At 33.6% G+C, this 23,617-nt stretch overlaps 1 protein-coding gene across 1 annotated transcript in view; it reads left to right on the top strand.

Moving 5' to 3' along the window:
* The first annotated feature begins 14,915 nt into the window (after positions 1 to 14,915).
* ADGRL3 (adhesion G protein-coupled receptor L3) overlaps positions 14,916 to 23,617 on the top strand; it is a 417,871-nt gene continuing 409,169 nt past the window's right edge. The window contains exon 1 of the mRNA XM_080796369.1: positions 14,916 to 15,138. Within this exon, the coding sequence (XP_080652495.1) occupies positions 15,084 to 15,138 (55 nt within the window). The 5' untranslated portion in view covers positions 14,916 to 15,083. The remainder of the gene's footprint in view (positions 15,139 to 23,617) is intronic.

Consider the following 23,617-nt stretch of genomic DNA (forward strand, 5'->3'; position numbering starts at 1 on the left):
TTATTTGAGGGGGGTGGGTGGGTCAAAGTGAGATAGAAAGGGAATCCCAAGCTGACTCCCCACTGAGCACGAAGCCCAACATGGGGCTAGATCCCAGGACACTGAGATCATGACCTGAGACAAAATCAAGAGTCAGAAGCTTAACCAACAGCCCAGGTGCCCCTGTTGATTTGATACTGGACATTAAAATAAGTATGACAAAGTCACAAACAATTCTAACAAAGTCACAAACAATTTGAGGATACATCTGGTGTTTTATTGGTGTTGGTGTTCCTCCTCCCCCCCACCCCCCACCCCCCAGTAACACTCAGTTCCCTTTTTGGGAAAAACTTAATTAAATGAATTTAATAGTCATGCTGACTGGAATAAGATTGATAGTTTTTGAAATCTTCAACATTTTATTTGGGAGATATCTTTTTATTTATTTATTTTTCCCTGATTATTTTCAGCTTTTTGTATAATTTAAGAAGCACTTGCTTGGCACCTAAGAACCTCCCAGATCATCATTTCTGGGTTAGTCATGTAATATAGTCTGTGGTCTCAACCCCTCACTCATCCAAAAAAAGCATGAATGAAATGGTCATTGGTATCTATTCAAATGTACCAAAGACATACGTGTGCTAGGTAGGAATTATTTAATGGTGAAGATAATGAAGGGTTTCTGTTGCTTGCATGATTCTCTCAATCTGAAGTTTGAATGTATCCTAGCTCTCCATCTCATGAATGAGATGAATAAAATGAATGAGGTGAATGAAATTAAACACCGATCTTGCATAACTAAAAGCACCTAACATTTACATACAGGGTTGTGTTAGCACAGGAATCTCTAGCAAAAATACCATAGTCTAACAAAGGACAGAAGTTTATTTCTTACAGTTCTGGAGAGTGGAAGCCCGAGATCAGGGTGCCGGCATGGCGATAGCTCACCTTCTGGGTTATTGACAGCTGGGTGCTCTCTGTAACCTTATATCATGGAGGGGGCTAGAAACCTCTCTGGGGTTTCTTTTATAAAGGTACTAATCCCATTCCTAAGGGTTCCATTCTTGTGACCTAATTATTTACCAGAGTCTCCCCATACAAATACTATCACATTGGGCATTAGGATTCAACGTGTGAACTCTGGGGGGACACCAACACAGGGCTTATAGTAGGTCTGCTGTAGAATCCGTGATGAGTAGACATGACGAGACGTGGCAGGATCACATGAACGAAGCACAAGCCACAGGTCTAGACTGTTCAGATGTAAATCTGGGCTTGTTCATTTTTAGCTATATGACCTCAGCCAGCTCTTTAACTTCTTGGTCCCTGAGTTTCCTCATTGGTTAAGTAGGTATGATAATAGGCCCTTTCTTTAGAGTTTCTATAGGAATAACAATAATGTTTATATTTAAAATCAGTGAAATGAGTTAATATGTGGAGAGCTCTTAGGACAGTGCCTAATATATAAGGGCTCAGTATTTGTTTATTGTTATGAGCAGGACTGTTTTGCCTGCTGCACTGTAGGTTTTGGAATAGATTCCCATGCTCCTATTAGAAATGGAATTATTTACCTTGAAGTAGATACTTTTTATATTCTGAATGTTTTAAGTATAGTTTGTGTGCCCTTTCTGGTTTCAGCTTCTCTTGGAAACATAAAATATCAGTCCTTGATTATAATCATAAATGACATATTATTAAGGAATTGTTGATTTTTTGAATATTCTTTTAAATGCTAGCCATGTTCATTCATACTTATTTTTTTTCATTCAGACATATTTTAACAGCTAATATTGATAATAAAAAGTTGAGATTTTTATGAGTATAGATGACCTTTTTAACAACATGGTCTTGAACTGCCCTGGGTCCACTTAAGTGCAGATTTTTTTCCTCCAATAAATACGGTGTAATACTGTAAATATATTTTCTCTTCCTTATGATTTTCTTAATATTTTCTTTTTTCTAGCTTCATTGTAAGAATACAGTGTATGATACATACAGCATACAAAAATATGCGTTAACTATTTATGTTATTGGTAAGGATACTAGTAGTGAAGTTTTGAGGGATCCAAAAGTTATATCTGGATTTCTGATTGCACAGAGTCATTGCCCCCAACCCCTGCTTTGTGCAAGGGTCAACCGTGATTTTATTCTTGAAAAGTGAAGTAAAGGATCTATTTTACAAATCGGATACATGGAAAGAGTATAAGATCTACTTCTGCATTTGATCTCACTTAAAGCAGTTGTTTTCCAAACTAGTTGCTTTAATGTCATTATTTTTACTTACCTTATTTTCAAACTCATTTTATTTCCAATTGCACACATCAGTGGAAACAAATATTCTCTTATTCGGAGCCTGTTGGAAACAGACTTCAATCAAATTCTTTGTAGGATCTCAGGGAAGAGGTTAACTCAAGGACACTTCTCAAGAAAATGATTCTGTGTAAAACATCAATCTGTTTCATGGTTAAGTGATATGCTGCCCTAAAGCCAAAAATAGCCATGTTCATTAAATCCAAATTTGTTCCTAAACATTAATAGACACTTATTAGATTATAACATTATCTGAAAGACAATTACATGGGACTTTTACTCTAGAGAACTTTCTTATTAAAATTACCTTCCTAGATTACTTGTTTGCTAACATGGCATCAAACTATGTTTGAAATATAATTATAAGGAGATAGGTGTTTTACTTAAGCAGTGAGAAAAGTCATTTGCTAGTCTTCGAGTTTTGAGATTTAGCATTTCCTTGCTTGAAAAGTGTAGTAAAAGCAAGTAACATTTAAAAAAAATATAATTGAATACAAGCAAGTCTTTCTGTGCTCTGACCTCTTTGAAACTTGTGGAGGAGATGGGGAAGAAATGAGGGAGGAATGGCTTGACTAAAAGTAGTAGGAAAATGCAGTTTTATTCCTAAGCTACAATTCCTGTTTACAGTTGTATTCACTTTTTTCCTGTATCTTCTCTGCCCCTTCTCTGTTTTTTCCTTCTATTTCCCATCCTGATTTATTTTTCCTCCCTGCCTCGAAAAACACGTAACTGTGGTATTTCTACAACTTGAAAAATTGTTGTCTTAACTTACTTCAAATAATCTATATTTTAAATCACAATTCTTGACTTGTAGGTCACTGCAAACTCCCACCATACTAACTCTGGCAAATAATTGTCATTGGCACCATTAGCCTAAGGTATTTTTTCTTCCCCCTTCATTTTCTTCTATGTACCCCTACCCATTTAATGTAAAAGCAGTGTTTCTAGTGTACCTTCTGATCCTATCCGCTTTCCTGCTTAAGCACTCACAAACTTATATCAAATGTTCTGTACTTCTCACCTCCAAATGCAATCTCATTTACCATTTATAACCCTGCTTTTGCATTTAAAACCTTTTATTAAATGAAAAGAAAGATTGTTTCCCACTTATTGAATGTTGACTCTTGCCAAGAATCTTTATAGATTATACACGCACACACACACACATATGTGTGTGTGTGTGTGTGTATAAAATAAAATTTCCTTTATTTAAGCCTTGTAAGCACCTGGCGGAATATGGATTAATTTCAGATGTGAACATTAGAGTATAGAAGATTGAAGTAATCTGCCTGTGGCCATACAGCTCAGGCCATACAGCTCATAGTTTGAAGAGGGAAGACTTAGCACTTTTTCTCACTCCAAAGTTGATGTCGTACCTTCTATTCTTTTTGCGTCCTATGGCTCTGACTTATGTAGTATTTAATACTTGAAGACAGGAGCTTAGATTTTTTTTTTTTAATGCAGTCGTAAAGGAGTAAGAAAAATATGGCCGCATCCAGTTCTAAGTCAAGCCATATACATACAGAGTGTGCATGAAGTTTCTTCCAGGTTGTATGTGACTTCAATGGTATAAAATATACATCTATAAAGATAAATAATACAGTTATAGTTTGTTATTTGGTAGTAATGCATTGCCAAATGTATGAGAGTACCATTGTATCTAAAAGCGTTGTGATTCTCTGGAATCAGCATTTGATCTCAAATAAATAGCATGATAGCCACTAAGCAGTCCTAGGCAAGTTTGAAAAGTAGAGACTGCATTATCTTTGTGTGGTATCATCTTAGGTACTATCTAAATAGTAGTTCATTAATTTAATGATTCATGTAATATCTCTATTTCAGTTAATACCTCTATTAACTCAGGCTCTTTATTTCAAACCAGAGATCATTTACACAAATTAAATTCAGAACAAAATGTTCGAGCGTTTAGGAGCAATATAGAGGATTATAAAAATTTTTGGAACATATTCACTATAAATATTTACTGATTCTGTCTTTTTTTAAACATTGTATTTATTTGAGAGAGAATGAGCAAGCATAAGCAAGCAGAGGGAGAGGAAGAAACAAACTCACTTCTGAGCAGGAAGCCTGATGTGGGGCTTGATCCCAGGATCCTGGGATCATGGCCTGAACTGAAGGCAGATGATCAACCAACTAAACCACCCGGGCGCCCCCAAATATTTACTCATTCTTAAAAGACAATGCATGCAGTGAATTTTATGTATTTACTTGATTTTTGCCTTTAAGTATTACAAAATCATATTTAACTTTTTTCATACCAACTCCTAACCCAGAACATTCATCCTTCAGTCACTTCTTAGTGAAATCTTACTCATTTTACTCATTTCTTCACATTCTAGCACAATTACCATTCTCTTCTTACAGGTCTTCCGGATCTTCCAAACTTGATTATTTCCTCTATTTTTTTTAAACTCTCTTCTTTATGATCTTTAGATTTATATTTTATTATTTATATTTCCCGTGTTATCTCTTCTCCTTCTCTGTCCTTCCTCTGCATTGTTCTCTTCCTGTTCTTTTCTTCTTCTCCTTTCTACAATGCAAAAATCATGCCATATATATATTATATATATCATATATATATATTAAATATACATATCTATAAGCATATGTTATATATATGGCATATCTTCTACGACCAAAAATAGTTTATATTGTTTGCATTCACTGAAGATCTCTTGGTACACATTGCCAAAGAAATACATGTGTAGGTAGATTGAATTTATATTTTTTAAAAATATTGCATAAGATGATTATGTATCTGTCTCCTGAGTCTCCAAAGGGATCTAGCACTATTTAAGAAAGTATTATTACTAAATTTTCAGCTCCTTATTGCTACTCTATAGTTAAATACTTTTGTAAAAAAATTTTGATGCAAATAATTTAGTCCCTCACACACAATTGTAGATATGTAGTTGAATATTCACCTTGTTCCAATTTTTTTTTATCAGAAACTCAATTTTTATGTGATTCTAAAAGTGAATTCATGTATAAGAATTTTATATTCTTCATGTCTTCCCTTTTTTCCTCATCTGTGAAACTATGTCTCCTCCCAGTGCCTTTCTCCAATGGAAAGGAAGAGAATTTTTTCAACACTAGCATTGATCCCTACATCATTTATCGATTGTTTTAAAATTTATTGGATACCTAGTGCTTGGCCCAGTGTTAGGCAGTCAGAGTATAAAGGGAGAAGAAAGGGAAGTTTTCCAGAAAAAGATGTTTAATTGCAGTTTGAAGAATGAGTAAAGTTATAAGAAAGAGAAAGGAGGCTCAAAGATGAGAAAAGACAGCACATTCAAGATTCTGCAAGTGCCGTAGGGTGGCTAAAAACACAGGGCCCTCTATGAAACATAGTAGGACCAGTCAAATATCAGTAGGATATGTGATTCATCTGCATAGCTCTCACTGTTTTCTTTTTGAGTATTTCTGAGTCTTCTTTTGTTCTGTTTTGGTTTTAATCTATGTAAACTTTTTATTTTGTTTTTCTTTTTAAATTAAAAAAAAAGATTTTATTTATTTATTTGACACAGAAAGAGAGATAGCAAGAGAAGGGAAACAAGATGGGGAGAGAGAGAAACAGAGTCTCCACTGAGCAGGGAACCCGATGTAGGACTCGATCCCAGGACCCTGTGATCACGACCTGAGCTGAAGGCAGACATGTAATGACTGAGCCACCCAGGCGCCCCTTTAAATTTTTTTTTTTTTAAGTTTCTTTGAAATTTGTTTGAGTGGGGGAGAGAGAGAAAGAACAAGAGGAGGGTCAGAGGGAGAGGGGGATAAGCTGACTCCCTGCTAAGTGGAAAGCCCAACTCAGGGTTGGATCCTAGGTCCCTGACTTCATAACCTGAGCCTAAATTACAAGTAAAAGACGCTTAACTGACTGAGCCCCCAAAATGCCTCAGTTTTTTTAAGTTTGTATTTAAATTCCAGTTAGTTTACAGTGTTACATTAGTTTCAGGTGTACAGTGTAGTTAACGTAACATTTCTATATGTCACCCAGTCCTCATCACAACCAGTGCGTTCCTTAATCCCATACCCTATTTAACCGAATCCCCTGACCCACTTCCTGGTTAAGTACTTTTTTATTAGTAATGTAGTAGTATAATGGCTTTTGAGTTCATAAATAAAGACAGAAAAGATCCTTAACTTTATAGCAGTGCTTTTGTTTTCCAAGTCAAAATGTTAAGACAAAGTGTTTAATTTTAAAAAAAAAACTAATATGGGGGTGCCTGGGTGGCTCATCGGGGAGCCTGCTTCCCCCTCCTCTCTCTCTGCCTGCCTCTCTGCCTCTTGTGATCTCTGTCAAATAAATAAAATCTTTAAAAATAAGTAAATAAATAAAAAACCAATATGATCAATAGGACCAAAGCTAATAGTATACTCATATATACCCTCTTGGTTAAAAGATAATAGACAAACCTTTCAGCAAACACCAAGAAAACTTTAAAAGAAACACAATACGTAGAGGTTTCAGAAACTGTCAATTATACCTGACATTTTTTTTTAAATTATGTATTATACTCAGTCTAAACTTCTATAAAATTCTTTTTGCATCTACCCAGTGATGATCACACCAAATATTTCAACATATTTTAGGATTGTGATGGGGGAAGCTGTCTTGTCTACTATCTCATCTTGCTGCCCTGCTTCTTTTCCTGAAGAGTTAACTGTTTCACAGTTTCCATCCATATCAGAAAGAGTCTTCTATGTAGAACTGCTTTTGGAAAGGCACTATTGAGAGAAAAGGTCATCTGTCATTTCATAGGACATAGACTATGAAGCACTGCTGTGTATCTGCTTATGATTATGCAATACTAGTAACTCATTGAAATCTTGCAATTTCACATTTGAATAATGAGTGTTAAAGCCTCTCATCTAAGCATCTATGCATGACTAAATACTTTAGGTGAAATGTAATTTCCAGTCTTATTAAATTAATATTTATCAAAAACACTTGGCTCCTTTTGGTTACAATGGATGGCTCTTTGTTTTATTAACATATAATGTATTATTAGTTTCAGGGGTACGGGTCTGCAGTTCATCAGTCTCACACAATTCACAGCACTCACCATAGCACATACCCTCCCCAATGTCTAGTACCTAGCCGCCCCATCCCTCCCACCCCGCTCCATTCCAGCAACCCTCAGTTTGTTTCCAGAGATGAAGAGTCTCTTATCGTTTATCTCCCTCTCTGGTTTCGTCTTATTTCATTTATTCCTCTCTTCCCCTATGATCCTCTGCCTTATTTCTTAAATTCCACCTATCAGTGAGATCATATGATAATTGTCTTTCTCTGATTGACTTATTTCGCTTAGCATTATACCCTCTAGTTCCATCCACGTCATTGCAAATGGCAAGATTTCCTTTTTTTAAAAGATTTTATTTATTTATTTGACAGAGAGAGACATAGCAGAGAGGGAACACAAGCAGTGGGAGTGGGAGAGGGAGAAGCAGGCTTCCCTTTGAACAGGGAGCCCGATGCAGGGTTGGATCCCAGGATCCTGGGATCATGACCCAAGCCAAAGGCATACACTTAATGACTGAGCCACCCAAGTGCCCCAAGATTGCAATTTTTGATGGCTGAATAATATTCTATTGTATATTTATAACATCTTCTTTATCCATTCATCTGTCAATGGACATCTAGGCTCTTTTCATAATTTGGCTATTATGGACATTGCTGCTATAAACTTTGGGGTGTATGTGCCCCTTCTGATCACTACATTTGTATCTTTAGGGAAAGTACCTAGTAGTGCAAGTGCTAGGTCATAGGTAGCTCTGGTTTCAACTTGTTGAGGAACCTCCACACTGTTTTCCAGAGTGGCTTCATCAGCTTGCATTCCCACCAACAGTGTAGGAGGATCCCCCGTTCTCTGCAACAGTGGATGGCTCTTATTTATAAACATAGTGAGCTATGTGCATGTAAATCAGATTATCTAGATGCTCTGTGACAGATAGTTACTGATTAAGGTAGTGACAGATGATAAAATAGCTAGATTAATCTTCTTTATATTTATATTACTTTTCATAAGTTTCCATATGTGATTTTATATCAATAAAAAGATAATTCATGGAGAATGATTGTGATAAATATTTGATTTGTTAATGAATATAACTTCAAATAATTCAAATGTCCAAATCCATGTACTAACTGTGGAAGAATACAGATAACACTCCAGTGATATTTATAAACATTTTAATATAAGGTTGTTTTGTTCTTTTTATTTTTTTCCCTTGATTTAATAGCTATGATTTCCCTATATGGAATGAAGGGAGAAGATTATGTTAAATAGGAAACTCCTGTATTATAATTAGCAATGGGGTTGTAGGAGCATAAACCAATTAATTATTAAATAGTCGCATGGCATTTTATACATCTGGTATGTGCCAAACACATACAAAAATTAACCTCTCAGAGAGTCCTATATGACAGAAAGAAGTGAATAGGCAAAATAAAACATAGATTAATTGAAATTTATAAAGTTCATATGGAGTAAAGTTTGTAGTTAACAAAATTTGTGATAAGTGAACATATATTACTTGGGGAAATGTACAAATACTACAAAAAGGATTTAGTATCTTGTCTAGATTATTATGAGGGGAAAGGTATAATAATAAAATGCCATTTTCCTTGGAAATATATTGAGAGTAAATTATTTTACAGAAATGTGACTAATAGTAGCTCAAATGAAAGTAATAATTCCAAGATGAATAGGATTCAGATTGTAATACTAATATCTATTTGGAGTGTAGAAAGGAAGCAAATATACAATATAAATGAAATCTTTCAAATATGATTTAAAATGGGTGTATCAAAAACTTAAACTAGAAATACAAATTATGTCACTAAAATTTAAGGTAAGAGTTTCCCCAAAATAAAATCAGTGTTTTAAGTTTATTTTTTTAAGATTTTATTTATTTATTTCAGAGATAGAGAAAGAGAGAGTGAGCACAAACAAGGGGAGCAGCAGGCAGAGGGAGAGGGAGAAGCAGGCCCTCCGCTGAGCCAAGAGCCCCATATGGGGCTCGATATGGAGCTTGATGTGGGGCTTGATCCCAGGGGCTTGATCCCAGGACCTGGGATCATTGACTGAGCCAAAGGCAGTTGCTTAACCAACTACAACCACTCAGGTACCCCTAAATTTAAAAGAACTTTTGTTTCAGCAATAACAAAAGTTCAAATATTTTCACAGTATAATGTATTAAATGTGAGTGCAGGTTAGTCTAAATCTAACAAAGAAGGGATTTTCTGTGTAGTTTATGAGAAAAGGCTTTAGTTACATAAAATACTTGTAGAATATCTTTCCATGTTGTGATTTTTTTTTTTTTAAGATTTTCTTTATTTGAGAGAGATCACAAGTAGGCCGAGAGGCAGGCAGAGAGAGAGAGAGAGGAGGAAGCAGGCTCCCTCCTGAGCAGAGAGCCCGATGTGGGGCTCGATCCCAGGACCCCGGGATCATGACCTGAGCCAAAGGCAGAGGCTTTAACCCACTGAGCCACCCAGGTGCCCCTGTTGTGATTTTTTTTAACTTCTAGTGAATCTTCAGTCAAATCACACACTTTCATAATTATAATCTTAAATATTAATAATGTAAATTAGGATACTTTAATCAACCTCACTTTTTAAATTTGAATATTTGAAGAGCAATGAAGTTTGGTAGTTTTGTTTGAGTACATATAAACCCGAGTACCTAATCAAGGACTACACTAGAATATATTCCTTCCAAGTTTAACAGGGTAACAGGCAAAACTTTCGCCATATTGTGGTAATCTTTGATAAAAATTAGATATGCCATCTTTCAAGAATAATTTTTAAAGCATTAGTGTGTTGATTTATTATTGGAAATTAGTGTCATGAGTAATACATTTGAAACATGAGAAACACTGAAAATTCTTCTTTATGAAACCTCACATTATTTTAGTGTGCATTGCTCAGCTATAGAATTCTCAAGGAGAGTGTGCATATCTAGAACTGGGCTTGAATAAGTCTCTATGTTAAGCTATGCTGACCATAGGTGCAGCCACCATCTGTCACCATACAACACTATTACAGTACCCTTGACTATATTCCCTGTACTGTACCTTTTATCCCTGTGACTTAACTCATTTCATCACCGGAGGCCTGTATCTCCCACTCCCTTTTGCCCATTGTGCCCATTAACCCCCTACTTCCCTCCCTCATGGCAATCATCAGTTTGTGTCAAGTGTAATTTTAAATCCCTTGCATTTAGCAAGGAAAATCTGACAGCTTTTCGTTTTCTGTTCCTAGAGCATCTCATGTAACACATACCACATTTTGCACAGCACTATAATTATTAGTGAATATACCTTTTAGCATTTATATTTTACTGCAAGGGGTTTTAAAAGGGCTGTTACATTTTAGAATTCTGGTCACTTTCCTCCTTGATCCCATAGTGTAAGCACAGTGCGTAGTTCGTAGAGACGGTAAAAGAAATTTTATTGGAGGTGGAAATGTATTTTAAAGTTGACTTGTTAAATGCTTTATGTCATTAGGAAATCTTTTTATGAGTATTTTTCTTGTTTATGTGACTTAATCAGTCTCTAATCCTTTCTCTTGGTTTTTCTTTTCTATGTGTTTTTGAAGAACTCTGTTTCAGAAATATCTTGAGTGGAAATCCCTTTTATGTAAAGCTGATTGTTTTGGTGGTTAATAACATAAAAATTAGAAAAAAAAATCCCAGAAAGTTTTTTGGTATTTTTTTAGTGTTAGTATTCAAACATTAATGGTTTATCTTTCCATATATTATGAGCAATTTGTCTTTGAAATTATCCATTAAAATTTATATAGTTTAATTATTGCAATTTTCTTAAATGTGCTCCCAAATTAACACATTATTTTGGGGCTGTGGATGAATGGTAGGCAGGCATTGATGCTGGAATGTAAGAACATGTTACCATCTTTAAATAATAACTTCTATTCTTTCCATTTCCTTTCCCCACCTCTGTTTACACAATAATCAGAAAAACAAATTCCTGTGTCCAAATTCAATGTGAAATATCCTAGTAGACATGGTTTTATTTCCTATTGTGGTATCTTGAATCATTGTTATGAATAATATGCATTTTCTTCTCCTTTCTTTTTTCTTACCCTTTCTATAAAGTAGCTTTCTCTCACTGTCTCCTCAATGTGGAAATACATATCACATGAAATAAACTATTCTGGATTTCACTAAAACTGGACTTCATGATAGCAGTACTCACATTTGACTATGGAAATAACTTTCTCTCTTCCTCCAAAGGATACAATGTTATAATGAGCCTGGTTTCCTTTTAAACATGTCTTCTCTTTTGTTTGTCCCTCTCCTCCTACCTAATATATCCATGTGGTTCCATGTCCTCCACTCCTCAAAATCTAGTAACATTTTTAAGAAACACCCTAAGTATTATTTTGAAAACTTGCTACATTGTCCCCTTCTTTTGCACAATTAATACCCCTAATTATCCTCTTATATTTTCTTAATTATATCTACTATAGAAAGAGCGAAGGACATTGGTTTAGAATCAGACATTTGGTTTGAAATTCTTGCTGCATAACATTCTGATTTTCCTCCTCAGTAAACATGGCATGATATTATCTGCCTTATAGATTTGTATGGAGAATTAAATCAGATGATTGTATAATATACAGAACACTGCTCAGCATATGATAGGTACTCAAATTATGTTTATTCTTCTCTTTATCTTGTGACTTCATTTCCTATGTTCTGTTTTTCCCACTCCAGTGTGAGTTGTGAAAAAATTGTTCTACATCATCTGCATTCTCAATATCAATATCAATATGGTTAATATTTATGGTTAATCTTTAGTATATATATTTTTAGGTAACAAATAAATAATTCACGTACTAGCTGCCCAAAATTATTTCCGGTGGCAAAGTAGTTTTGTATATATTTATGTATTTTTATGTACATGTTTGTGTGTGTCTATGTGCATACACACATCTAATGCTTATTTTTGACACTCATGGTCAATGGGCATAGAGGTAGGAAAAGACACGGTGTCTGAATGTTGAGAGTATGGAGGCATTGTTTACTGGATGATGTATCAATCATTTTTAGTATCCTTTTTAAAGTGTCCATTTATTATTATAGGTATGTTAATGCTATTTTAAATTAGCAGTTTTTTTTCAAAAGTTATTTCTTGGAAAGAGATACAAACTTATGGCAATTAAGAAGAAGTTCTGAATAATTTCTTATAAGTCAGAGTGTGCATAAGAAAAAAGTGAAATGAAACTATTTCACATGATTCCTTTCCACATAGGTTCTCTTTTATCTCAACCACTTTTTTTCCCTCATCAATACTTTTCCTGTTTGTAAAAGTAAAATATTATGAGATTGTCTATTATAAGCTTCATTTTGTTACAATGTGCCTGTGAGATTAAAACTTTTTTCAATCTATTGTATTCAGATAGAGTGTTCTTGGAGCCTGTTTATACAGTAGTGACTCAAAAATATTTTTAAGCTTAATTATTGAATGATCCTGCTTCTTACACATGCATGTTAAAAGAATCAATAGGGTAAAATAAAAAACTAATGAGATGCATACTTGTTAAGATATAATAACGCTTAATGTGCTAGACACCCTTCAGGGAAGTATGTATTTTTATGTATTTTATAGAATTCAAGATTCCAAATTTTAACTCACTTAATGTCATATAGACATATCAAGTAATATTACTCCCTCCACTAACAGAGGGAACTGAGGCACTGAGTGCTTAAATGAGTTGCCCAAGGTCACAGTACTGTAGAGCTAGTAATTGATATTGGGAGGTCTTACTCCAGAATCTGTGTTTTTAATTAGCATGCAATAAATAACAATGCCAGAAATTCACATAAATCTGTGTAATTTTGCCTTATAACTAAGGCAAGTATTTCAGAAATTTTTGGCATTTATTTTTTCAGAATGAGGCTTATTAGTGGACTCTCTTAAAGTAAACTATCACCATTTTGTATAACCCTTTCCAGAAATTTTTAAAATTTATACTCAAAATATGAAATTGTTTTTAATATGTGTCAATCACCAGGAGAGAGAAAGAGACGGAGACAGAGAGAAAAGGAAAAGAGAACAACTCAGTTTGTACCGATTGATCTGTTTTAAAGGTGCTGACTATAAAAGACATCCTCAAAATTTGGGTCATACTCCTTCAGTAGTTTTGCTTCTTAAGATAAATCTGTGCAGTCTTCAAGAGAAGGCAGCCATATAAGTTTGGTTCAGGAAAGTAAGTTTTTTTTTTTTTTTTTTAATTATTTCCATTAACATATAATGTATTTTTTGCCCCAAGTGTACAGGTTTGTGAATCATCGGTCGGTCTTACACACTTCACAGCACTCACCATAGCACATACCCTCCCCAATGTCCATAACCTCACCACCCTCTCCACACTCTCCCTACCCCCAGCAACCCCCAGTTTGTTTTGTGAGATTAAGAGTCTCTTATAGCTTGTCTCTCTCCTGATCCCATCTTGTTTCATTTTTTCCTTCCCTACCCCCCAAACCCTCCACTTTGCCTCTCAGATTCCTCATATCAGGGAGATTGTATGATATTTGTCTTTCTCTGATGGACTTATTTTGCTCAGCATGATTCCCTCTAGTTCTATCCACATTGTTACAAATGGCAAAATTTCATTTCTTTTGATGGCTGCATAGTATTCCAGTGTGTGTGTGTGTGTGTGTGTGTGTGTGTGTGTGTACATATATATGTGTGTATATGTGTGTGTGTGTGTGTGTACACACACACACACACCACCTCCTCTTTATCCGTTCATCTGTTGATGGACATCTAGGTTCAGGAAAGTAAGTTTCTTAAGGCTAAGTTTTTTAATCTCTTATATATATATTTTAAACATTTGAGCAACATTCCTCATCTTAAATTGTAATATCTTGGAGAATAGTTTGCATGTTTTATTCAGTATTCTATCTTGTGTTCCTAGCCTGGTGCTGTGTATTTCACTAGGCACTCAGTAAACCCCTTTTGAATGAATTGGCTATGTTTGAGCATAATTAATTAACATAAATCTAGGATCTTCATAGATTAACTTACAAGGATGCTTTGAAAAGTAATATAGTTAAAACATAGAATAATTTCTGAATTGAATATTGGGGGTTGGGATGAAAGTAAGACTCATACAATTTAACTTTTTGTTTTAAAGTTAGAATAATGGTAATGAATGAATTTTTTATTTTTACTGTTCTAATGTTAATAAAAATTGTATTTGTGAGAAGTATGTGTACAAAGGAAGGCCCAACTCTATTTATACAGATTTACAAATTATACAAATCAATTACTAATTTATTATTATTGAAATTGATATAGCATATTTATATTAATTTTTTTAGTGATACTGAATTATTTGTTTCATTCCGTTTGTGGGTTGAGAAATAAACTCTATGTGGTACATGCATAAATATTGTCCTTTAGGTTACTTAATCATTTTTCTATATGATGCCTGTGTAAGTTAATATGAACAAGGGAGGAAGGTTATACAGATGTTCTAGTCAGCAAATAAATCGTCATTTTCAAGGAATTCAGATGAGAAAACTTGTATTTGATAACCCATTCTTTTTTCCTTGTTTGCAGGATTCAAATTTGGGATATTGGTGTTTGTTTTTGAGAAATTTTTTTGTGGGATTTTTTTTTTTTTTTTTTTTTTTAAATCATCGGTCTTGGAATACAGAAGAGGAACCAGAAAGACACTTATTTCATTTCACGTTGGGAACCCTCACTTTTGAGGCACTCTCTCGCCCCGGTACACAACCATGTGGCCATCACAGCTACTAGTCTTCATGGTGCTTGCAGCACCAATCATTCAAGGTAAGACCTTTAATTAGATTTTTGTGTGAAGCTTTATGTTGTCACTATTTGCACTAGGTCCTTTCTTCTAAATCTGCTCAGTGCTTTAGCAGCTTTTGCCTATGATATATTCATAGAAGTGAGTTAAATTTAAAAGGCCACAATATGTACCATCAGCTGCAGTAAATACAACCTTGAGTTTGATTTCTGAAAGTAGATTTTGAAATGTGTGCATAGCCAATTCTTTGTTATTTTTAAGAGCTTTCAGTGTTGGCTACTCTTTTCCATCTGTAATACACAGACTACAAAGTAAACTGCTCATTTAAATAAGAATTATGTTTTTTCATATATATACATTTTAGTGCAAAAAAAAAAAAAAAGCCAAAGTGATATGAACATATGCTGGAAGGTAATTTTACTGAAACCTGCTAATCAACTCATAAAAAACCATATACTTTGTTCAATTAGACATTTCGGTATTGATAACACAAATATGATAGTTAAATGCTATATCTTTGCAAATTTTATAAAAAATAATTATTTATAAATAAGATTAATTATGTACAACTTAGTATAATATTCACTGAATCTTTCTAACAACTGGCAAAGTCTACATTTATATTTCTTACTGACAATTTAAAGTTTTCTACTAATCATCATTGATTTTGCACTTAGATGAAAATGTATAATATAGTCACTACCTCATACATTAATGGTAATGATGCCAAAGGAAGGGACACAGCTCTCTTTGGCACTGCTTTGGAGGTCTCAGAATATTAGGATGTAGCAAGTACCTGAGACCGGATTTTAGCCTCTTTAGCTCACTTTTGGTTTTTTAATTGATTACAAAAATCTATTGTAGTTTATCACTGATACAACTCCACATTTGGCCCATACTCTTATTTCAATGTGAATTACATTCTGCTGTCATTATAAAAACTGGATAAAATACCTTCTGTGTCTTTTGATGTTTTCTTCTAAAGTTTTCCTTATTTAACACATTTTTTCTAAGTATTCACTACAATATAAGGTACTTCTTTTTTAAAGAAATTAAAGTAAAACAATTCAACCATCCAGTTTTAAATGATGTAAATTTGTAAAAAAAAAAAAAATTCAGAGTGTTTCCTTAATTCATATAGTGATGGAGCACTTACTTTCATGTACTTGAGTACATATCACATTTTGTGGTAAGAGACAATAAAAAAAAATTATGTCCCTTTAAACAAGTGTTTTTCTAATTATCTGTATATCTAAAGATTATTCTAATTAGGTTTTGATGTTATAAAGATGCCTCACTCATAAGGTTATTTTGAGGATTAAATAAATAGCATACGTGAGAATCTAGCACAGTGCATGACAAAGATTCAGTGTTTGAACAAGCTAATTTCCTTCATTGTACTATCTGCTTTTCTAGTTTATTTTTGTTCTAATAAATTATAACAACCAGAAATTAGCTAATCATGAGAGCTGTTTCATTTGTTTTTGATAATCAGAACCCCCCCCCCCCCCGCCAACCCCGCCACACACACACACACATCCTCTCTCTCCAAGGAATTCTGAGAAGTATTTAAAAACTCCTCATAGGAAAAAAACAAAACAAAAAAAACCCTCCTCATAGAACAACTAGAAATTTGGCCTGGCATATAAAAAAAATATTTTGGGCTAGAGTAATCTTTTCTGTTGTATGTGAGCTCCTTTACCTTATCTTGACTTTGAACCATATTATGCTACACAGTATAGCAGCTTTCTATTTATAAGCTTTATCCTTGTTACCTTGAATAGGAATTTTAAAACTTCGCACCAAAAAAATTACAAGTCCGTTTTGTCTGCCTTCTATAGAAGGCCTTCACCACTGCCTTTGTGATACCACTTTGGACTTATAAATAGAGGGCTTCATATGAACAGCCTTTGGGGACCCAGCTTGCTCATAAGTAAAGGAATGTATGTACCCCTGATCGGTGCTGTGATCTTACAGGATAGACTTTTTTTTTTAAGAGTCCCTACCAATCCTGTCTTAAAGGGATACCACATAACTTGAAACTTGATAGACAACTGAGTGAAACTGATGTCACGGTTACAGAAGGACATGCTCTTTCCAAAACACATCCCCCGGTAGCATCTCCTTGCCCTCTGTTGTTGAGATGTCCCTCTTCATTTGCACCCCTGACCATAGAGAATTAACTTACCTGGGAATGACTTGAATTGCTCTTTTCTCCAGAGCAAATAATACTGATGGCCACTGATTTGTGTGGCCATAAACTTCGGATGTATTGGTATCATTAATCCCTACAACGTTCTCATGGGTTTAATATTATTTACTATTACTGTGGTTATCATTTTTTATTATAAAAACATTGAGATAATGAGCGGTAAAGGAACTTGACTGAAGTAACACAGAGACCCAGAGGAGATTTAAATGAAGGACCTGGGTTCTTGAGCTCTGGTCTTACTGCCCATAGATGAGCAATGACTATCAAAGCCATTCTTCCTTGCCGAGAATCCCATTTCAACTCTTGAGGCTGTTTGGGAGAAGGTGAAACAGAAATGCAGATCGCCTGCTTTTCTCCTGTACTCTGAGCACAGACAGATGAGGTTTTGATGTCTTACAGACTTGAGATAAAATTTCAGCTCTGCCACCTACTAGTTCTGTAACCATGTTCCTTGGTAAACTAGTTAACAGATATCCATTATCACCCAGTGTGAGCCAGAAAACTGTGCTAGCTGCTCAAGATATGGTAGTAAACAAAAGATTTTAATTCATCCCTCAAGGAGCTAACAGTAACTTAAAATTTTGTAAGCCTACTTTTTATCTGCAAGAATGAACATTTATTCCATGCAGCGTTATTTGAAGAAGTAGATAGAATAATATATATGTATAACTTCTGACATAGTGTTTGGCATTTTGTAAATCTTCCTTATATTTTATTTGCCCACCACTAATTACCTGGAAATGGAGCTAACCCTCTGAGCATTAGATAGGGAAAATGGTTACTTCCCTGGATTCTTACTGTGAGAATTGAAATAATTTTTTTCTACTTGAACCTCAACATTTTTTTTCCAGTAAATTCTTGACACTAGTTTCTGTTCAAAATTATTATCAAGCCAGTATGTATGAAGGCTTAGTGCATAATTCTCTCTATATAATAATAGAGTTATAACTGTCGGTGATGCAAGTATACAGTTGACAGTGATAGTAGTATATAACTGGTAATATAATTGTCAGAGATGGATTTTGTTCATGATTTTCACATGGGCAAAATTAAAAACTAAGTTAAAGAATTAATACTGATTATGTTTACATTAGTTGAATAATCTCCATATTTTCCTAGAAAGTCTGGCCAGTGTTTGATCTAAGAAAACAGACTTAATCAGTACATCCACACCATATATGTATATATACACAACTTTTAAATTTGGAAATGTCTCTGGTTCTATGTTTATCTGTCCATATTTTATGTCTCTGTGTACCTCCGTATTTCTCTTTTTCTGTTTTCCATGACTGTGCCCCCTTCCTGTACAGCCATAAAACCCTTATCTATAAAGCAACGAGACCTGGCAGAAGTAAAAAGAAACCACTAAAGCAGATGGCCAGTTTTTTGCTGTTAACTAATGTAGTGTTGCATGAAGATAAAGGATTTTTTTGTTCTATTGATATGGTTGGGACCAAGGGAAAAGAAGGGAATTGGAGAACAATAATCCAATAATAACCTGGGCACTTGGGCTCATTGTGATTGCCAGTAAAGGAATACCAATGTCCGGTGTGATATATGGGCTAGGAGATCTGGTACCCAAGCCACAATGAGTTGGGAGTTGAGAAAGTCGTTGGGGTGCTCAGATATCTTAACTATATCTCCTCATATGTACTTATGAAGTGTGTCACAGTTGAAGAGATAGAAAACAGGATAATTAGAACTTACTGTGGGTAAAGGGGAACAGTATATTTTATGATACTTTTGGATTAAAAAATGGGGTTTTAAAAACTTCTTCTATAACTACCATATGCATACATTTTTTCCTGCAAGTTTATTTTTTAAAGTTGCATGTGTATTTATATATTTGTGGACTTTATAGGCTAACCTGCTTTTTATTATGTTTAAGAGTTGATTATAATAAACAGCCATTAGCAGGGAAAAAATTGCTAATCATATCCATATATATTTAGTATTATATGTTTTTGTGTAATTTGCATTTTATTATTAATCTAATTTTCACAGTTATAATACCATTTAATGTATCAGTGATTTAAAATAATACAAATTTTTTAAACTTCTAATAAAGTGTGAAGCTTGAGAAAATAGAAAAGTGCATTTCGCTACATAGCATCTTACTATATAGTTCTCTTTATGAAGTCATGTTTTATTGATTGTGAAAAAGTCAGCTTGACTTCTAAGCTCTGCTTAACTTTGTTAGTTTTAGAAATTAATCATCTTTGGAATGTTCATGTTTGTCAGCCTAGATAATTTGTAATACTCTCAGTAATATCACTATGTTTATGGTCAAATATGTTATACAAAAAAAAAATCTTTGTCATGGTCATGATATATGAGGCTACTGTGAACAAATCCAACAGCATTACCCACCTGGTACTGAATTTCAAAATACATTATTTTGTAAGTTAACCATAATCTCTAATATCACAATATAAACCACAAAAATGCATGGCTGATAGCTTTTCCTTCGTAAGAATATGTTCAGAAAATTTCCCTTACACACTCGGTATGCAAGTTAGCAATTGGAAAAGAACTTTCTCTTGCCTTTGCACTTGCAAAATGTGTTATAGGTGAATTTTATTGTACTGATACTTTATGAGTAACATGTATATACTTTGAGAACAAAATAGCTTTTTCTTATTTTCAGATTTTATGTCTGACTATTTTAGGATCATATCTTATTGTTTATATTTCTTGGCCTTGGGATAGACTAAGACTGCAATAGGGTAATTGTACGCTTGATGTAGAGTGAATTAAAAAACAACTGGATTACATAACATATAAGTATCTATTTATTTTCCTCTTCTTTGCATCACTATTTATGTTCATTCTCAATGTAAGAATAAATATTCTCACATGTATAATTTCATATAAGCTGCCATAATGTGTTTTTCATGCATTTACTTCCCCATTCTCATTGCTAAATGGCTCTTATATGACCACTCAAAACATTGAAAGGCAACAGTTGAAAGTCTCATTGATTTGTTATGTAAATAGGAGCCAATATATTGTATTATGATCTATTTTGACAGTTCAGAATAAGACCCTGTTGAAAAATAGGGTTCATTCATTCTCTACTTTTTTTGAGTTTTTAATTGATAAATTGAAAACAAATACCTTACATTTTATCAATAATTACATTTTTGCTTTGTTTCTGTATTTCTCTTTTATTGTCATCTTGGCAGAATTAGTTTTTTTAAATACAGAAAGTTGTCTTCCTATCAAAAAAAATCTGTCTTAAATGAAGGATTTGATCAAATAAGCTAGACTACTTAGGGATTTGCCAGAAAAATATGCTAGCTTTGTTTACACAAGTAATGGATACACGTCCTTGTACAAAATAGGGTCTCATAATGACATTTGGTAAACTTTCTATATTTATTTAATCTACACATAGTTTGTGGTGATTTGGATGTCCTAAAGTCAAGGTTGTATCTTACTGGTAAAATACAAGTACATAGTCTCATATATCTCTTTGTTTGTCATTATCAGTGTCACCTACTTTATTCTCAAAGTAACTCTCCTCATACAAATTTAAATCAGAAAGGAAAATCCAATAATCCCATGACCCAGTGACATAATTAATATTAATGCTTATTAGATTTTTCTTGCAGTCATGTATATGTATATATTTTTTTTAAATGGAATAATGTTAGAAATAAATTTTTTTTTCTTTCATTTTGACTTAACCTTAAAATGTAGACATTTGTGTACTCTATTTAAATTTTTTAAAAATTATGGCATTGTATCATACAAAGAAACTATTGTTTACCTAACCCATATATTGATAGCTCAACAGAGAAAGTCATTGATATATTGCCATTACCAATAGCACTATAAAGGAACACAGTTACATATAAAATTTGACTTTATTTTTGTACCTCTAGAAGAAAATCTCTTGAGAAATAAAAGTTAAAAAATTTTTTTAGATTAGTTAGTTAACTATCTTAAATGAATATTAATAAATTATCAATGCACCCTTGCTTGCTTGCTATTAATACAGTTGTTTGAAATTCTGCAAGTTTAGGCTACTATAATAATGTACAAATATTCAAATATTGAGATATTATTTGCAAGGGCATAATGATATATTCAGAAAATTCAAGATAAACTTTCTCAGAATTAAGAATATTTTGTGTTCTGATGTACGATTCACACATACACATGATCTGAGTCAAAACAGCAATGAAATGTATGAGTTACTTAAGAAATATCATAGGAAATATATGGAGGAAATATATAGAACTTTTATGAGGAAAAAGTCTAAAACTTTTTCCTGGGAGTTATAAAAGAAGACAATGCAACATACTGTGTTCATAGATGAAAAGACTGAGTACAGCAACATGGACAAATATTTCCAAATTATTTTTTATAGATTTTTACACAACTGAATTCAGAGTATCCACATGAGCTTTTTTATGTAGAAATTCAACAGAATTATTTTAAATATATGTATTGGATATTAAATAAGAAAAAAGCTAGTATAAATGAAAGAAGTTATAGGAAGTGACTTACCCAACGGATCATAAATCACAAATTATACATATAAAATAATTAAAGATAAAAATCTCAAAATTAGGCAAATTGGGCAACTGTAAAAATGAGATCCGTGAAGTAGCACTGCAGGTTATATGTCTGTGTTGCAATGTGATATGAATGATACCTCAGAAGTAGTTAAGTAGAGATCAGATCAACTGTGTGTGTGTGTGTGTGTGTGTGTTTCGAATTATATACTATAAAAATTCTGGAGGAAGACTTCTTTGTGTTATTTACTCTAATGTCCATTTTTGAGCAGTATATCAAATAAAGTGTAAAGTAAGCTGCAATCATAGTATATTCCTAAATTGATAATGGCTTCCAGAGAACGTTTCCTTGATCACCAAGCATGCCAAGGCAGGTGGGTGTTTCTGATCAGGGTATTTGTGTATGGTGGGAAATAGTGATGGATGTCATCCTTTTGCTATCATGGTTATACATAGATCTAGTCTAATGGCATGAAACTTCCAAAGTCATTTTGAGGGTCATTGCCATTTCAGTCTGCAGGAAGGGAGAATGAGCACTGTGGAGACTCTAGTGGGAGATTTTTATGGACATGTTTGGAAGTAATTCAAATTATTTCTGCTACCATTTCCATTAATTAAAACTCAGCCCCATAGCTATATCTATAAAGGGATCTGAAAGGTATAGTCCTCATGTGATAAAGGAAGATATTTATAAAAGATACCATGTAGTTTTAAAATAAAACTGGATTTAAAGCACTAATACATATTTTAAAATATGTAAATGGAGGGATTTTTTTTTACAACTTTATTGGGATTCATTTAACATACCAACAAGTCACTCATTTAAAGTATATAGTTCATGGGATTTGAGTGTATGCAAAGTTGTGCAACCATCAACATAATCAATTTTATACTATTATCAGTCCTCCAAAAAGAAACCTCATACCAGTTGGTGGTCACACCTGATTTCCCCTTTCCCCAGTCCCTGAAAATCACTAATCTACTTTATGTTTCTGTGGATTTGCCTATTCTGGACCTTTTGTATCCATAGAATCATACAATATTTGATCTTTTGTGACTCAGTTATTTCACTTAACAGAATATTTTTAAAATTTACATCATAGCATGTAATAGTACTTGGTACTTTTTTGTTGCCAAATAATATTCCTTTGTCTGAACATACTACGTTGTGCTTATCCATTGGTAGAAATTTGGATTATTCCTACTTTTTTGGCTATTCTGCATAATGCGGTTGTGAAAATTCATGTACAAGTTTTTGCACATACGGGATTTTACTTCTCTTGGGTGTACACATAGAAATGAAATTGTTGAGTCACATAATTGTATGTTTTGCATTATAAAGAACTGCTAAACTGTGTTCCAGAATGGTTTCACAGTGAAACATTCCAGACAGCAATGTGAAGCTCCCCATTTCTCCACATCCTCACCCACACTTATTATTGCCTGTCTTTTTCACTTTTTCACTTTTTCACTAGAATTAGTGGAGGTGAAGTAGTATCTCATTGTGGCTTTGGTTTGCATTTCCTTAATGCATAATGATATTGAGCTTCTTTTCATGTGCTCCTTGGGCATTTGTATACCTTACTGGAGAAATATTCAATAATTTCTTAATAATTAAAAGTTGCTTATTATTAAGTTCTGAGTGTTCTTTATAGAACTATCTCTTATTAGGAAAGGCTAGAGAATATTGTTGGGATATAAATAGAGTTAAGAGTTTTTTCAACTGCATATTCTAAGAAAAACTTTTTGCCTGGATTTACCCACTTA

Source organism: Martes martes, assembly GCF_963455335.1.
Source record: "Martes martes genome assembly, chromosome: 2".
Lineage (NCBI taxonomy): Eukaryota > Metazoa > Chordata > Mammalia > Carnivora > Mustelidae > Martes > Martes martes.